The sequence below is a fragment of the Pan paniscus genome, chromosome 5, assembly GCF_029289425.2.
Source record: "Pan paniscus chromosome 5, NHGRI_mPanPan1-v2.0_pri, whole genome shotgun sequence".
Lineage (NCBI taxonomy): Eukaryota > Metazoa > Chordata > Mammalia > Primates > Hominidae > Pan > Pan paniscus.
In genome coordinates, this window is record NC_073254.2 from 181,164,421 (window position 1) to 181,183,302 (window position 18,882).

At 38.9% G+C, this 18,882-nt stretch overlaps 1 protein-coding gene across 5 annotated transcripts in view; it reads left to right on the forward strand.

Annotated features, from left to right (window-relative positions):
* Window positions 1–2,192: 2,192 nt before the first annotated feature.
* Window positions 2,193–18,882, forward strand: part of MAP3K4 (mitogen-activated protein kinase kinase kinase 4) — a 125,701-nt gene continuing 109,011 nt past the window's right edge. For 4 of the 5 annotated variants that reach the window (XM_003820241.6, XM_008973635.4, XM_008973636.4 and 1 more), the window contains exon 1: window positions 2,346–3,089. In XM_003820241.6, coding sequence (XP_003820289.2) covers window positions 2,947–3,089 — 143 coding nt within the window. In that variant the 5' untranslated portion in view covers window positions 2,346–2,946. Of the gene's footprint in view, window positions 3,090–18,882 lie in introns of all 5 variants that reach the window. The other variant, XM_003820240.4, reaches the window with a different exon arrangement.

Genomic DNA, 18,882 nt, shown 5'->3' on the forward strand with positions numbered 1-18,882 from the left:
CATCTCAGTTCTCCTTGCCTGGTTCCATCTCATGCACATGCACTTGGTGATTTTAAGGGATCTGAAAATAATACAGGAACTGCAGCTTGCTGTTTCTGGTTCTCTAGGCCTTGCACGTGGACATCTGAAAGAGAAATGAAAGGATGAGAATCAGGCATGGTCTCTAGATGTTTTGGTGGGAAATCACTGAAATCTTGGCTCACAAGAAGAGTGAGCTCCCTCAGGAATTTCCATTTTTTAAGCTATCTGTTCCTCATGTTAGCAAGATCCTGGAAAGAGGTATTGAGAAGTCAGATTAGGAATGAAGAAACGTGGGCTCTCCTGGTTTTAGCTGCCTGCATGTCCCAAAGGAAATGAAGTGGGTGCTCCTCCCTGTGGGTTAGCACATGCTCACATTTTATATGTTGGAGGCCACGTCCTTTCCCTTTATTTGTTTCAATCATTTGGGTAATTCCCACTATTCTAATTATTTTTTGAAAGCATGCAATCTTTAATTCTTTATCTAATGATTTGGAGCCCCTGGGGGTTCAATTTAGATTCTTCATACAGAGGAGAATGTCTGCAATAAGGGGCGATTTATGTTATGGTGGAGAAATAAGAAAAACAGGCAAATCACCTTTCAGCAAATAAACAGTAGAGGTTTTCTCCAACTTCCTACTACTCAGCCAAGAAGGATGAGATTTAAGGTTATAAGGACTATTTAAAAAGTGTGTAACTACTATTCACAATAGCAAAGACACGGAATCAATCTAATGCCAATCAGTGGTAGACTGGATAAGGAAAATGAGGTACATATACACTGTGTAATACTATGCAGACGTAAAAGAACAAGATCATGTCCTTTGCAGCAACATGGATGGAGCTGGAGACCATTATCCTTAGCAAACTAATGCAGGAACAGAAAATCAAACATCCATGTTCTCATTTATAAGTGGGAGCAAAATGATAAGAACACATGGACACATTGAGGGGAACAACACACACAGGGCCTATTGGAAGGTGGAGGGTGGGAGGAGGGAGAGGATCAGGAAAAATAGCTAATGGGTACTGGCTTAATACCTTGGTGTTGAAATAATCTGTACAGCAAACCCCCATGACACAAGTTTACCTATATAACAAACCTGCAGATGTACACCTAATCTTAAAAGTAAATTTTAAAAAAGTTTACTATCTTTTGTACATATCCAGTATTTCTTTGGTGTTTTACCAGTAGATAGAAATAGATGCCACTGTATCATTATGAAACAAAAAATCAATGTGTGTCATGCTTAGTTTAGGTCCTCTCCAATGGACGTGAGGTTTTTATTGCTCTCTTTCACTGGGTCTGCCTTTCTCTGCGTGTGCTGGAGTGAAAATTAATCAGCCCCTCTGGTCTGTCCTTCTAAGAAGGGTTCTGGCTCAGAAAATTGCAGAAGAAAATCGAGTAGAGAACTAGAATTACAGAAACGTAAGAAATACTTTTACTGAGCTTTCTTTACACAAGAAAGTGCACGGAAATGAATTATACATGGATACCAATTTGTGATTTTTAAAAATTTGTAGTTTTTTAAATTAAGATAAAAATTAGTTTATTTTTTTAAATACTTTTTTGTTTTGTTTTACCTCACCCTTACTAAGCTGTTAGCTTGGTCTGTTGCGCTTACTGCTATATCCTCAGCACCTAGTACAGTTCCTGACACATATATGCACTTAATAAGTATTTGTCAAATGAATATTGTTGAGTAAATAAGATGAAGGTCAATTCAGAAATTCAGCACTATCAGGCTATATACATAATACAGACTATTATAAAAAACTAGAATGAAGCAGTTCCTTTTAACGACGGAGAAATGTCAGTAACATACTTTGAGCACAATATAGCTAATTTCACTACTGGTCTTTAAATATAACATAGCTATAATCAATTTAATGTTTTTCTTTGTTACCAGAGTTGTTCAAAACGTGTGTTTTACCTATCAAAGCTCAACTAAATGAGGTTTAAGAAATCTGCACATTTGAATGTACTTAATTTTAAAAGATTCTGGTTTTGGATTAACTCTGGATTTCACCCTATGGGAAATTTTGTAAATATTTCCAACTTAAAAAAAAACTGTGAAGCCCCAGCGCTAAGAGTAAACGATGCATTGGAATTTCAACAGGATTTCTGTAACTCTGAAATAATCTTTAGCATTTCTTCTTCCCCCCATCCCCTCAGTGTAGAAGCATTCCAGTCCAAGTTTCTGGGAGATCGCTATCGAATCTTATGACACTGGGGTGAGAAGTTTTGCCGGGTTGAAATGAGAGAGTCACTTTAATAGTCTGGAATTCCGGAGACTTTATGTCAAGCCTTAAAAATTCGAGCCTGTAGTGGAAGGCTGCGCTGTCAAGAGACCGGAGTTGCGAGCGTCTGGGTGACGTCCGTCCTCCTGGAAGGTGGGATCCGGGTGGCAGGTCCCTGGGCGGCGACTCCGGCCGGGCTCATAGCGTCGCGCCCGCCCCGCTCATCGGCCCTACCCAGCGTCCCTCCCAGACCGACGACCGCCTGGGAAGCCTCGAGCTCCTAGCCCGCTGCACAGCCCGGCTCCGCTCCACAGTCCCCCACTGCCACCGGCCGGGGCGAAACCGGGCGAGCTGGCGAGAGCCGGCTCCAGGACCGAATCGCGCCGACACTTGACGGCGCTCCCCGCCCCTCCCTGCCGCCGTCTCCGCCCCCGTCCGGTCGGATTCCGGCGCCCGCCGCCGCCGCCGCCGCCGCCGATCTCGGAGGCTTGTCCCTCGCCGCCCACCGTAGCCCCGGCGCTCGGCCGGTCGCCGTTTCCAAGATGGCCGCGGCGCGCACGGCTCCTGCGGCGGGGTAGAGGCGGAGGCGGAGTCGGAGTCGAGTCACTCCCGCACTTCGGGGCTCCGGTGCCCCGCGCCAGGCTGCAGCTTACTGCCCGCCGCGGCCATGCGGGGCTCCGTGCACGGATGAGAGAAGCCGCTGCCGCGCTGGTCCCTCCTCCCGCCTTTGCCGTCACGCCTGCCGCCGCCATGGAGGAGCCGCCGCCACCACCACCACCGCCGCCGGAACCCGAGACCGAGTCAGAACCCGAGTGCTGCTTGGCGGCGAGGTGAGTGTGGCGGCCGCAGTCGGTCGCTCGCAGAAAGCGGGGCGGGTCCTGGCCCGAACTCGGTCGGGCCCGAGGGCCTCTGCTTCCCGCCAGGTGGGGAGGGAAGCATCCAGGCTCTGCAGGCTGGGGCGGGAGGGGCGCGGTGCATCCCTGGGTCCCAGGGGACCGCGTCTGAGTCTGTCCGGCGACTCCGCCCGGGGTTGCAGCTCCGCAGGGTTCCGCTCGAGCGTGTTGCCGGCTCCCCTTCCCTTGTAGACTCCCCCAGCTCACCCTCAACGTCGCGGGGGCTGGGAGCAGAGTGCGGCTGCCTCCCCTGCCGCTAGCTTCGGAAGAGTGGCCTCACTGAAGTGCCTCTCATCATTACTGAACGAAAGTGGTCCCTCCCCTCTGCCCTCATTCGAGTAAATGAGACATTCGGAAATCGAGTGCGTACTGGCTATTTCCCCGCGTTCTCCTCCTCCTCTCCTTTTGCCCGCTCCAGAGAATGCCTGTCATCTCTTCCGTGAGAAACTGCACTTAGACTATGCAGACAGATACGTTGCTTTCCTTTTCTGAGGGCCCCTTACTGTCCTTTAGTGCTAGTATTGTGCAGATTGTTGCTCACACGTGCACAAAAGTAAGGATTCATTTGTCTAAAACTTTGCTACTGCAGGAAGCTCTAAGGTGGAACTTCGGTAACCAAAGCATTTGTTGCTTTTTCTTCCATAGTCTATTAACTTATTTTTATGTCTTTATTTTTTTTTAATTGGGAGAACAAACTCACCATAACTGAGAATTTCCCTCTTTTTACGTGCCTATGTTTGTATGTTCAAATGTCCTCTTACTCCCTGTCCTTTGCATCCCAGAGTAAACTTGCGAACTGCTGCCCCCTGTCCCCTGTAATGAAAATACCTCGGCAGCTCCTCTTGGCATCTTATGGTCTTGCTCTATAGTTCTAGGAATAAGGCAGTAAAGTGTCCTCTTTTTCCTGCTTAAAGAAAATTCACACCTGTAACTGTAGTTAGAACTGAACACAGGAGCCATATTCTTGCTTGTCATCATTCAGTTGGCCCAAACAAATTTGTTTTATTTTTATAAGCTGTGAAGAAATTAGTTGCCTCTTTTAATTCTGAGATAGTTCTGGGTACTTCTAAGGAACAACTTCTCTGAATAATGGTACAGGGTGTAATGAGAATTCCTTTGGTTCCTTTTGAATACATCTAGTATTTTTAGAAATTTTGTCAGAAAGTTTATTATAAATTTGTTAACGGATCAGTTTTCGAGCAATTTTGATACCTTTTTCTTTTAATAGTGAACACTTAACGCTTAAAATAGGCCATTGTCTTTATTTCTATTAACCCATTTAATCTTTTCAACAACTCTATGAGGTAGGTCCTGTTATACTCTCTTTTTTACAGATGAGGAAACTGAGGCACACAGGTTAAGTATCTTGTCCAGGGTTTCACAGCTGGTAATGAAGAAAGGTCTGGCTGCACAGCCCGTGTCTTTAACCACCATGAAGAATTCATTATCCAAATGGGCAGATCAGAAATTAGAATTCTGTATAACCCTACTCCGGAAAGAAATGGACATGAACATTCTTAGGTAAAAGCGAGAAGGGCAGAGAAATGAAAATGTGCTGCAAAAATGACTGCTGCTTCAGTGGTAAAAAAAAAAAAACACTTGATTTTTCAGTCAGGCTTCTGTCTGTGTTATAATAAAAATAGGTCAGGATAATGGGTTTCATCCAACTGTAAGTGAACAGCAGTGTACGGAACAAGAAGATCTGACAAATATTTTTCTTAGCAACATTGCAGTTAATTTTACAATAGAAAAATCTGTAAAACAGATTACTTGACAAAGCTGTTGTTTTCTCTTTTTTATGTCCTCATTGTCACCACCTGCTCTTCAATACATAGAACTGACCTCTGACAGAATTACTGTAGATCTTTGGTAAAAGATGTTGCGGGGCTGTCCAGTTGTTCATTTGAACTTTTTTTTTTTAAACCATTTTAGAGGAGCTCAATGTACGTGTTCAAAATGTGTGAAATGCCACCTCCTTTTTTTTTTTTTCTTACAACTTTCTTTTGTATTTTATTTTCAATAGTTTTTGGGGTACAGGTGTTTTTTGGTTACATGGATAAGTTCTCTAGTGGTGATTTCTAAGATTTTGGTGCACCTGTCACCCAAGCAATGTACACTGTACCAAATATGTAGTCTATTCCTCACCCCCCTCTGAGCCTTCCCCCGAGTCCCCAAAGTCCATTATATCATTCTTACGCCTTTGCATCCTCCTAGCTTAGCTCTCACTTATAAGTGAATACTATATTTGGTTTTCCATTCCTGAGTGACTTCACTTAGAGTAATGGCCTCCAGCTCCATCCAAGTTGCTACAGTTGCCATTATTTCGTTCTGTTTCATGGCTGAGTAGTAGTCCATGGTGTATATATGCCACATTTTCTTTATCCACTCATTGGTTGATGGGCATTTAGGTTGGTTCCATATTTTTGCAGTTGTGAATTGCAAATTGCTGCTATAAACGTGTGTACATGTGTCTTTTTCATATGATTAGTTGTTTTCTTTGGGTAGATACTCAGTAGTGGGATTGCTGGATCAAATGGTAGTTCTACTTTTAGTTTTTAGGTTTTTTTAGTTTTTTTTGAGACAGAGTCTTTCTCTGTTGCCCAGGCTGGAGTGCAGTGGCGTGATCTCGGCTTGCTGCAACCTCCGCCTCCCGAGTTCGAGCAATTCTCCTGCCTCAGCCTCCTGGGTAGCTGGGATTATAGGTGCCTGCCACCAGGCCCAGCTCATTTTTGTATTTTTAGTAGAGACAAGGCTTCACCAAGTTGGTCAGTCTGGTCTTGAACTCCTGACCTCGTGATCCGCCCATCTTGGCCTCCCAAAGTGCTGGGATTACAGACGTGAGCCACTGCGCCTGGCCAGTTTTTTAAGGAATCTCCATATTGTTTTACACAGTGGTTGTACTAGTTTACATTCCCACCAGCAGTGTATAAGAGTTCCCTTCTCACCACATCCATGCCATTGTCTATTTTTTTAATTATTATTTTTAAATTATGGCCATTCTTGCAGGAGTAAGGTGGTATCTCATTGTGGTTTTAATTTGCATTTCCCTGATAATTAGTGATGTTGGGCATTTTTTCTTATGTTTGTTGAAAATGTGTGAAATGCCACCTTTTAATACATTGGAAACCAATAATGTGATAATTTATGCTACCAGGTTAACTGGTTTTGCCACAGACTAGAATAAGACTCTGTTTGCCATCTTTGTCACGTACTTTATGTCTGTGTGTCATTGATTAGGAAGGTTGTGTTAATGCACAGGCCTTTTGTAGAATTCAGGCCTGTACATGTTGGCCTCCAAAGCTGTGCAGCAAGTGCGCCATCGTGGCAGGTGCAGCCAGCCCAGCACATCTGCCTAGTGTGTGCTTTCCTCCTGACCCAAGAGTGTTATGCAGTGACCCAGCAACACAAAACAGGCAGAGAGGTCATAGTACTCTATTGCAGTTTTATTGCTTGCTGTCAGTTGTGGATACTTTTGTCCTTATTTTTGATAAAGAATTCATGATAAGGATAGCTGTTGTTATTGTTAGTGATTAAATTTTGAAATAAACATTGCTTATCATTTCTTTTTCAAGCTTCTGGGGCAGTTTTCGGAGGATCCTGAGGTGACTAGGAGAGCTATTAAAACTAATTTGGAACAGTTTACCTTTGTGACTTATTGGATCTGTACACCTAAAACACAGAATAAATTGGATATTAAGGCTGATATAATGCTCTTGTTTACTATAACCTTTCATTTAAAATATTTATATTAAAAATAGCCTCATTGTTCTCATTGTCCTTATGAGTACATGCTGCATAAATTTAACAATTAACTTTTTTAAAAACATGAATTATTTACTTTATATATTTATTGTAAATTCATTTGAAAAACTGGATTTCCTACTAAAAAACCAGTTGAATGTCGTCACTCCTAGGCGATTTGCTCTGCCTCTTGGCTTGAATGTCCACCTTGAGCCTGTGTGTTTCAGTCTTGACCTTGTATGTTACCTGTTCTCCCTGGCAAAGTCAGCCTCCTGTGGTGGTCCAGACTGTTGGTGCAGCATCAGTGATGGTCATGCCTTTACACCACTGTAACAGTAGATGCCATTGGCGAGGGTGGCGTTAGGCAGAGAGGAGTCACCAAACAGCAGTGATGGCAGAAACTTCATGTTTTCAACTGGGGACTTGTCACTTAGGAGGACTTTGTAGTTCCCTTTAATTTTCTGTCATTGTTAGAGGCCACTCTGTTTCCTTCATGTATGCTCTCATGGTGTCCTGCAAATCTTGTTCTGAGCTCTGCTGAAATACGGGGATATAAAGGTCTTGCCTGCTCACTGGATACATTTGTTGTAATAACTTCCTGTTATTTAATAATTCCTCATTCCTCATGACTATGATTTTACTCATAGCATTCTATTGTCTCAGCCTTGTCATTTGACCAGGTAGTATGTATGCTGTTTAAAGACTCTTTAACGTTGCCTATCAGTAGGCTACTGGAAGTAGTTTCTTTAAAGAGAAAATGGAAAACGTGAGAGAAGGAGATTAGCTGAAGACTCCGTAGGTCTTTATAAGCTGGCACTCCCTCGGCACGATAATCAAGGCCCAGACACTCACTGTGCTTTGCTTCTCAGGCACAGATACTCAGCTTTGTCTGTACACCTGGTTAGTCAGTGTATTCTCTTGCCTGTAGAAAGCCAAAGTATAATTAAGAGATTGATTAGTAAGCATGATATTAGCAAGGGAAATGAGTTGAATGATCCCGGTGACTCATGTTAGCAGACCAGTGAGGTGGGCTTGCATCCCTAGCAGGTGCACCCCTGCTTCTGAATGAGAGGCAGTGCGATCCAGACTTACTCTTAGGTTTTTATTTTCTAGGCATCACACAGGCTGCTTTTTTCCCTCGTGTCACAAACTTTCCTAAATTGTTTGGGTTATAGTATGTTTGTTTTAATATTCAGTCTTTATAACAAACCTTGCTTTTCCTGCTTTAATTTGGGAGTATATTTTATCCTTCTCACTTTAAGATTTTTTTTTTTAAACCTCAGTGGTACGGTACATTTTTACTAATGGTGAGTCTCAGAGGATCACCTTATTGTCTCCATCCCCCACCCAATATTCTCCCCATAATCTCTGTCCCACCACCCCTCGCCAAGAATCCTTTAGCATAGTTTCTCAGAACAATGTGGCAAAGATGTCAGTGGTTGGTGCTTTCATAAAATTCTTTTTGAATATTGTGTTCAAAAAGGATCATGATGGTATGTGGCTTTTCTGGATTTAAGTCATAAAATTAAATTTAAAAAAATCAGAACCACATCAGAATTCTATCCAGTTATTAAAAACTGTTTTTAAATAGTGTTTAGTGACATGTGAAGATGCTCATGATACAACTCCTTTTGGGGTGGTACCTGAGTATCTCTTCTTAAGAAGATTCTCAAGTATTTCTGATGTATACATACTCACCACTGTGTTCAGCAAAAACAAGCAGACTATGAAACAGAATTTGCAGAAGATGGGAGCCAAAATTTGAGGTGGTTTTTCATCTCATACACATATTTGTCCACCGGCTGTGTCTGCCCTACTTCACTGTCTTCCTTCTACCTTATTTGGGGGAATTCCTCTCTTGACTCAAACTACATGGTACATATTGGAGCTGCCCTCTTCTTACAGATGCCAGGCCATAGGCATGACACTTGACCCAGTCCAGGCCAATTAGGATTCTTTCCTGGGATTTTTCAAATTGGAGCTGGGAGAGAGAAACGCGCATTTTACTGAAGTATATGCTGAGAAGTCATGAGCCTAGAGCTAGCTTCCTGAAGCTCCTACAGAGGACCTGGTCTCAGACAGTGATGTTAATCCCCAGAGAAAAGCAGAGAGGCTGAAAGAGGTCTATGGCCAGTTGCCTTTAAAATAAATAAATAAATAAATAAAAATAAATAAAGAGATGGCAGTCTCTGTATGTTACCCAGGCTGGATTCAAACTTCTGGTCTCAAAGAATTCTTTTGCCTTGGCCTCCCAAGTAGGTGGTACTACAGGTGCACACCACCACACTGTCAGCCAGTTGCCCTTTTATGCTACATTTGTCCCTATTTTTCTCCTGATTTGATGTGAGCTAATCTCTGTTTGTGCTTAAACTATTAATTTGAGTTAAACTTCTTAAAACCCTAATACTCAGTGTGATCCCATTTTAAAAAGTGTATGTGCATAGAAAAAAGATATAAAAAATACATACTAATTTTTCCTAAAACTTTTTATGATGAACGTGTTACACATTTTATTTTAAAATAAAAAGCTAATCAGAGAGCCTAAATTCTTAACTAGCTCATTTATAATTTTAAGTTTCTTTACGTTGAATTGTTACTAAAATTGAAATTGATGAGAGTCCATGTGATATAAAGAGAATATTGTTGCCAAATTTTAAATGATTTTATTTATTTTTGGTATCTGAGCTGGCTATCTGAGCTGGCTGTAGCAAGCTGCTTTTAAAAAACTATTTACTTCAGCTTGGGTAATAGAGTATGTAGATTAGAAACAACTCCAACAGTAACAAACACAGGACTTACATTAGGGTGGTCTTTTACATTAATAGAAATATTTAAAATCTAGAACTGTGTTCTCAACATGTATATTGTGTTTAAATGCTTTCCCCATTTTAAGCGGTGTACTTGAAATGTCTGTATTTTAAAAGATACATTATTCCACTGGCAGTGAGTATGGTAGGTGCATTTTTAGACCCCTGCAGATCTCACACTATGTAATCGAGTGCCTTTGCCTTTAAATATTTATTCACTAGCAGGCAACATGAAGTTTTGTTTTTGAATTACAAGAACGTTCATGTTTTGCAATTTGCAGACCTACCTCAGCAGTATTGGTTTCATGGGTCATATGGATGCCACGTGTTTATAAATTAGCAGGGAAAGCTATTAAGAATATATTAGGCAGTCTATCAAAAGCATTTCATACATGGATTTCATTTCAGACAAAATAAGCCTTCTGTGGAGAAAAGTAGATACTAAGCTTTAAAGCTGATCAGATTTGATGTTTTCAGTGGAAGCTTTTTTGTGTGTGAGCAGGCTATTTGAAGATACTGCTGAAATGTAGAACTTTCTGAATAGGGCTTGTTAGAGGACAGCTAGTTTAGAGTTGTCAAATTAATAGAAATTGTCAACCTTTTTAGTCTTTCAGTGGGGAACTTTTGGACGATAGTACATTTATTTTATTTAAAATCCTAAAGTCTTTTTATATGGGAACATAAAAATGTAGATATAACTTGGTTTTCTCACACAATTTTTGGAGTTAGTTTGTTGTATGTGTTAAGTATTTAGTTCTTACTCAGATAAGGATTTAAACATTTGCTAATACAAGTTCTTACAGATGGTAGGACGCTTAGTGTTCATTTCATCCAACTTCCTAGCCATTGCTTATAGAATTACAAGAGTTGAGCTCTTATAAGATCATTTGGGCTGTGCGTCTCGTTTTAGAGATGAGAAAAATGGCCTAGAGGGGCTGCAGCTTTCCCAGCTGACAGCTTAGGCTCCAGATCTGCAGGCCCTTCTTCCCTTACCCTCGCATCGCCATGTGCTCCCCTGGTCAAGGTCCAGAGCCAAGGTGTTCTCCAGCCACCTGCCATACATAGCCCAGCTTAAGCCATGTGCACAGTTACTTGGCAACCGTGAAATGCTGTATTTTCTGGATGAATTGGACTCAACAGGATCAAACGAGATGAAAGATTTGTTTTCAGAAAAAAATGCAAATAGAAAATATGAAATCCTCTTAAAACTCATCATCCACAACGTTTTTCCCCCGTGAAACTTTTATTTCTTGCTCACAGAATAAAGAAGAGCCAATGCTCAGAAATTTTCAGATATGTTGTTATTTTCAGGGGTTGGTCTGTACATCAAGAAGACAGTAAGATTCTAACTTCTGGTCTGTAGTAGTGGTTTTGAAACTGTGGTTATGGTCGTGACCTACAGTAAGAAATATATTTTATGACAGTGTGTGTGTGCCTTATAACCAAAAGAAAACAATTTTGAAACAATATTTGACCTTGCAATATATGATACTCAAATAATTCTTATTCTGTTCTATTAAAAATTGTTCATCATAACCTACTAAATTGATTTTATTACCCACAAATAGGTTGTGACCCTCAGTTTTAAAAGCATAGCTCTACCCAAAATAAAATGGATGCTGTTATACTTTGTACCTTGTCCCTTGAGACTGAGTCAGGAGAACAAGTACACTATTTGTCTACTAAATGATCAAATGGAATTTTGAAGAAGCTCGGCAGTACTTACTTCTTGAAGACAGCATTGTTACCCGAAGGCAAGAGTAAGAATGTATCTGTGCTTGTCTCTCAAGGTTGTTCTCTTGGCTGCTTATCCTTAAACTACAAGAATTGTAAAGATCAGTTTAAAATCTAGGATTAATTTTAGAGTAAAATTGGGATTGGCATTATGTGAATAATTTAGGTAATTTGTTGATCTTTCTCTGAAACACTAACCTGTGTTTAAAATTTTTAACATAGAGCAGTCCTTAAGAAAAGAAAGGAACTCATTTTCCCCTGATATATATACACACATATATGTGTACACCATATATACACACACATACACACACATATGTGTACGCCCATCTGTATACACACATATGTGTACACCCATATATACACACATGTGTACACCCATATACACACACGTGTACACACATATACACATGTGTACACACATATACATATATGTACACATGTACATATATGTACATACATATAGTGTATAATATGCACACATACTGCATATTATATATAATATACACATATGTATATTATATATTATAATATACACATGTATATAAATATATATTATAATATATATTTATATACAAGTGTATATAAGTATATATGTATATACATATATATGTGTACACATATATAAGAAATAATCCAAATCCAAATACTGAAAAATTTACAAAAAATATTTACAAATATATTTTTATCAAGTTATTAATTATAGGTGGAATCATGTATGTCTCAAGCTATGTGTTATAAATGTTATCAGATAATTCAAACAATATGTTTCACATCTATATATTCTGTGTATGCATGATATATATGTCATATGTAATCTATGTTAGGGTACAGCAGTTTCACTTTAGGTCTTAAGCATTGCTTACTTTAGGGTCCACCTTGACATTTCCCCCGCTTCCCCCCAGAATAGATGAGATCCTTCTGTTATGTGTCCTCAGAGCCCCTGCAGTTTGCCACCATTTGTAATTATATATTTGTGTACATATTTGTTTATTATGTTTGCCTTCAGTAAACTCCATGAGGGCTGGGGCATCGTCTGTTGTTTTGCTTACTTTTATTGCCTAATTCCTGGCTCGTTGCCTAACAGCAGGTTCTTTGCTGACACTTGTATGAAGGAGGCAGAGCATAGGTTTTGGTAGTAGATAGGCTTTGAATGTTACCTTTTGATTGCTAGCAGTAGGATTGTGGGGAAGTAATTTAGCCTCTCTCAGTCTGTTTCCTCATTTGAAAGGCAAAAATAATAACATCTTCCTAGGTTGTTATTAAGATTAAGTAATTCCTCTTCTATAGTAAGTGCTCAGTATTAGCTGTTTTATTACATTTCTCTTTTCTTCCTCTTTTTGGGCTTAAGGTAAAAGAGGCAAGTCCTATAGTGATTTTCTTAAAAAGCCACCAAATATGCATTGAGGCTGGATACTTTTAAAAATAGCTGCAATAATCTCCATTCAAGAAACATTTTCCCCCCCATGTCTGCAGAAGCCATAGAAATAAGAAAAAGGTTTTTTTTTTTTTTTTTTGATCTAGCTTTTCCAGATTCTCTCTCTTACTTTAGTTGTGGTTTATTCTGCCTATTATTCCTACAGGTGTTTGGAATTCTGGCTGGCCCTTGGATCATCATAAATCATGCTGCTAAATTAAGAACTGTAACGCTACTGATTGTGATTGTTTAGGTTAATAGGCACAGCTGTCTTTTTCTGTGGAAATTCTTTTTAGTTCATTTAACTTGTGTCTTTATAACTTGGATTAATTTTCTTTTCATTTTTTAAATGTTACACACTGTAAGAGGAATAGTTTTCAAATTGATCTAGCCACTGCCTAAGAAAAATGAATGAAATCTTTTCACGTAATAAAACTAGATTGATCTAGCTACTGCCTGAGAAAAGTGAGTGAAATCTTCTCGCTTAATAAAAGTAACTTAATCAGTTAGAAATTTTCCTGATTATAAAGGTAACCTTTATCTATTATGGAAAACTATGAATCATATAAAGAAGAAAATAACCAATTCTAATTCTGCCATCTAAAAATAGTTTTGGCTTTTTTTTTTTTTTTTTTTTTTTTGAGATGGAGTCTCGCTCTGTCACCCAGGCTGGAGTGCAGTGGCGCAGTCTTGGGTCACTGCAAGCTCCGCCTCCTGGGTTCATGCCATTCTCCTGCCTCAGCCTCCTGAGTAGCTGGGACTACAGGCGCCTGCCACCATGCCCGGCTAATTTTTTGTATTTTTAGTGGAGATGGAGTTTCACCATGTTAGCCATGATGGTCTCGATCTTCTGACCTTGTGATCCACCCGCCTCAGCCTCCCAAAGTGCTGGGATTACAGGCGTGAGCCATCGCACCCGGCCGGCATATTTCTTTTCTGTGTATTTTTTTTATACAGTTTATTTTTACAAGCTGCCATATCATGAGCATTTTCCTATGACAGACAATGGCAAACTGTATTCCTCTAGATGTATATCCCATAATTTAATAGTTTGAATTTGATAACATGATATAACATATGGTTTGTGACATATGATTCCACTTACAATTAGTGACTTGATACAAATATTTTTGTGAATTTTTCACTATTTTGGATTGTTTCTTTAGGATAGCTTCCTAGGTCATAAGATATTTAGAGTTTTAAGGCTTTTGAGAGGTGTTGCTATGTTTCTTTCTAGAAAGGTATTAAGTTATTCATACCAGTGTGAAAGACAAAATGCACTGGATAATTTTATTTACAAAAGCATATTCTCCTAAATTGTAATGAGGTATAGATCGCTTAAGAGGAAAGGGCTCCTTATATATTCAGAAAATAAAACATTAATAACAGCAACAATATTCTCAACAGAATCTATGGTCATCCTTGATTAGTTCATTCAGTCCTGTGTAATTCTTTTTCCACTTGATCTTTAGTTAGCAGTCTCATGAATTTATCTTCTTGATTAGAGTTCTGGAAATCCTGAGTCAGTCCACTGGTATCTTCTCAAAGTTGTTTAAACATTACATCAGAAGACTGTACTGCAAGGTACCTGGCATAGTCCTTTTCCTTGGGTCCCAAGACAGCTCTTCTTTGTTGAAGACAGGCACTGTGGCCTGTAGCTGATTGTAAGTGCTGTAAGGGAAGCAGCAAGGTAGAAAAAAAACCTATCTGTAGATGACAAAATAACTTAAAGTGGCTGTGGTTAACTTATTACTATAATTTTCAAAAGTGAAAGATCCAATGAGATTTCATTATAAGAATAAAGCAATTAATAAGGATATTTGGTTGTTTCTTTGTTGTACAAGATAAGATTAAAGTCATTCCAAAATTTTTTTAAACAAAATATTCATATAAACATAAGGATTCTATTTTCAAGAAAGAGTGGCTATTCCATTTTTATAAATTAGATGGAATAGCCACTCTTTCTTGAAAATAAGAGTTAATCTTTACTGGGAAATAAAAGTATATAAATATAATTACTGAGAAAAAGAAGTTTAGATATAACATATGATAGTTCTGATATATGCCAACAATATACCAAACATATAGTTAAAATATACCAAGAATATCAGAGAAAGAGATTCTGTAAGTCTGGAATATGTCCTGAACATCTATCTGTGCTTATTAATGAAACATCATAGGTAAGTAATGTGAATATCCAGTTGAAAACCACTGGCCTGGAAGATACTAGATTCAAGTTAAGTTGGGACCAAGTCAACATTTAAAAACAAAACTGAAATTATGACCCATAATGCTGTGTTGTCTAATATCGAACAAAGTAGCACCAGGACTCTGATAAATAGCAGTGTATCATTGTCAGTGAGAGCACTGACAATTTTCTGTTAACTTCTATAGCAAGCAGAGTCTGAAATATTTACAACATTTTACCTACACACATTTAACCTAGAGAAGGCTAAGCATTTCTTCTGACTTGACAACTCATCAATAACAACATGACAGATAAACCTAATTATTTTCTAGCACTTCTTTTTTTAAAAGGTGAAAGAACAAATCTTCGTGATTGTTTTGGGGGCCACCATCTGGGAAATCTCAAAGACAGTTTTAGGTGCAAATGATATTTATGATTTGATTTTGGTAAGGTAAAATATTAAAAGTTGCCAGGAGATTTGAAAACTTCAATTAAGATAGGATCGTGGGTTACCAAGAAATAATAGTTGACTTTATATTTAACCCAAGTGACAATAAATATTTTGAAAGTAAACATAAGTGGTAACATGATCGTCAAGAAACTTTCCTGAAGGAGAAACTTGTTCCTTAAATAATCAAGGACATAATAAGTCGGCATAAACCATAGGTTTTCATAGTAAAACAGAGAATCTTGCTGTTTGAGCAGATAATGTAGAAAGTAAAGAATAACTTTTACAGTCTTCTATTAAGAGCAAACCAGTAATCTGATAAACATTTGACGTTGAAACAGAGAAAACACGATTTTAGTTTTGTATCAGTATAACATTTGATACTAAAGGTCTTTTTAAAAACCTTATTTAAAACCATCAAACTTATCCAGTCTTGACCATGACAAATAAAATTCCCTTTCCATGAACCTTCTACAACTTTCTGTATTCAAAATGAACACATTCATTAATGGACTCAAATAAGACACAAAAGTATATAAACTTTTTTTTTTTTTTTTTTGAGACAGGGTCTCACTCTGTTGTCCAGGCTGGGGTGCGGTGGTACCATCATGGCTCACTGCAGCCTCGACCTCCTGGGCTCAAGTGATCCTCCCACCTCAGCCTCCCCAGTAGATGGAACTATAGGCACATGCCACCATGCGTGGCTAGTTTTTAAGTTTTTTGTAGAAATGGGGTTTCTCCACGTTGCCCAGGCTGGTCTCGAACTCCTGGGCTCAAGCAATCTGCCTGCCTCGGTCTCGCAAAGTGCTGGGATTAGAGGTGTGAGCCACTGTGCCCAGCTTTAGACTTAAATTGTGTTTAATAATCAGTGTTTTAGTACTCAGGAATGGTGTAGGTATCTAATGAATACCCATTGATTAAGTCAATTTAGTATCAGTTGTTTTAAATTACCTAGAGACCTTGGAAATTATCTTCAAGCTGATGTGATTATTGAAATAAAGTTTGTCAGATAATGATTAAATTTGTTTAAATACAAATTTACCTTTTTTAGAATCTTAAGCATTAAGTAGTAGTAATGTTAGCTTATTTGATTAATAAACATGTATAAGTTTAGGAAGGACATTCACAAGTAGAATAAAAATCTGTGCGTATATTTAACGCACTGATAAGTCAGAGGAGACATAGCTGTTTTTTTATTTTTGTTTTTTGAGACAGAGTCTTGCTCTGTCGCCCAGGTTAGAGTGCAGTGGTGCAATCTTGGCTCACTGCAACCTCTGCCTCCGAGGTTCAAGCAGTTCTCCTGCCTCAGCCTCCCGAGTAGCTGGGATTACAGGTGCCCGCCACCATGCCTGGCTAATTTTTGTATTTTTAATAGAGACGGGGTTTTGCCATCTTGGCCAGGCTGGTTTCGAATTCCTGACCTCATGATCCCCCCACCTTGGCCTCCCAAAGTGCTGGGATTACAGGTTTGAGCCACTGTGCCCGACCAACATGGCTGTTTTATTAAACCAACAATATAAACTAGTATCAGTTACTAAAGGTTTACCTAAATTGTGTGAATTTGAATTCTGAAACTGTTTCTGAGGTAGTTTCCATGATCCATGTCTTTTTTTTTCTCACATTGAATTGAAGGTTCAATTTCCTTGACTTCTGAGCATTTTAGGACTATTCAGTTTATAGAAGGACAGCTGGCCTTCCATATCTGTGGGTTCTGCATCTGTGGATTCAACCAACTGCAGATTGAAAATATTCAGAAAAAAAATTGCTTCTGTGCTGAACACGTACAGACTTTTTTATTCTTGTTATTATTCCCTAAATAATTCAGTGTAACAATCATATACATAGTAATTATGTTGTATTAGGTATTATAACTAATCTAGAAATAAAGTATATGGAAGGATGTGCATAGGTGATATGCAGATATCGTCATTTTATATCAGACAGTTGAGCATCCCAGATTTTGTTTTTCCAAGGGAGGTCCTAGAATCAATCCCTCGTAGATACTGAAGGATGGCTGTACTTATCTGCGAGCCAGTCAGAATTGAGCTCTCTCCTTTAAGGGATTTTATAACCTATTTGAGAATATCATCTAAAGGTAGGAAAATATACAGAATATACACTCACATAATGAGAGGTATAGGCCTTTCATAGTTACAAACAGACACAGAACACAAAGAGAAAGCCTATATATTCAATTTTAAAATTTTAGTCATGGATCAAGCATACGCAAATGTAACATTCTCCAGTCCCGAGATCTGCTTCTTGGTGGTCATGAAATTCCTAATTGATTTGAGCTCAAAGTAGACAAATAGAAAAAAATAATCAGGTTCTCTGTCATCTTTCCTAACAGAAAAAATATCCCTATTATAACCCATTAATTTGTTTATGGAGATTGACAAACTGTAAAATCAAAAGTAACCAGCAACAGAAATAAAGCAAATCTCAGAGTAAAAATCAGTTCCTTACTGTGCTGCAGATGAGCAAGGTCCAAAGCGCAGGACCAGAAATTGTACTCATTGTTGTGTCCCCAGGTCACAGACCGGAAACAAGGCACAGGGGAACCCAGAGGCCTTGTTACTTGGGTGGAGTCAACAGGGATCTGAAGGCAAGGTCTTCATCCTGCTTGAGTCCTGGCATCAAAACAAAGGAAAAATACAGTGGACAGTTAAGGAGACGATTTTATTCGGGATATTGCAGTGGGGAAAAACATTCACTATTGAGGAATGTCTTGAAGAGGAGGGAGAAAACTTAGGGTTTTATCAAACGTGGGAATTACTGAGGAAGATGGAGGGAGGGCTAATTTTACAATATGCAAGGACATGGTGGTCCTTTGAGGTTAGCCATTTCTTGGAACACAGAACGTGGATTTCCTATCCATTGCTCTCTTAAGGAGCACAGGGCTCAGATAAAGTTAAACAGTTGTGTCAAGTGATGGGTGTGTAAGTGCCCAACTCATTCTGTCCTTTATAACATAGAATATTTTCATTTGTATTAAATAGTTTGAAGTAATTAATTTTAAATACCCAGACATGATCCTGTATAGCCTCTGAAAATCTGTAAAGGTTTTTCTCCTTTTTAAAAAAATTGCTTTGGTTCATATTTGGTGCTTCTGCTCTTTAATAGGCTTTGTTTCTAGTAAGGTCATGCTTATTTAACTTATAGATATTGAGCTTTTAGAGAGTAATGTTTCATCAAACATAAAAGGCTGTCAATTGTAATATGCAACATAAATTTTATATGTCACTAAGGAAAAACTGCAGTGAAGCAATGACACAGTGCTTTTTTTATATCAGTTGTAGGGTACGGTGAAATATCAGATGTTAAAATTAGGGGAAAACGTGTGTTTTAAAATCAGTGAAGTATGGCCTTGACTCTTGCTTCTAATTAAACTTTTT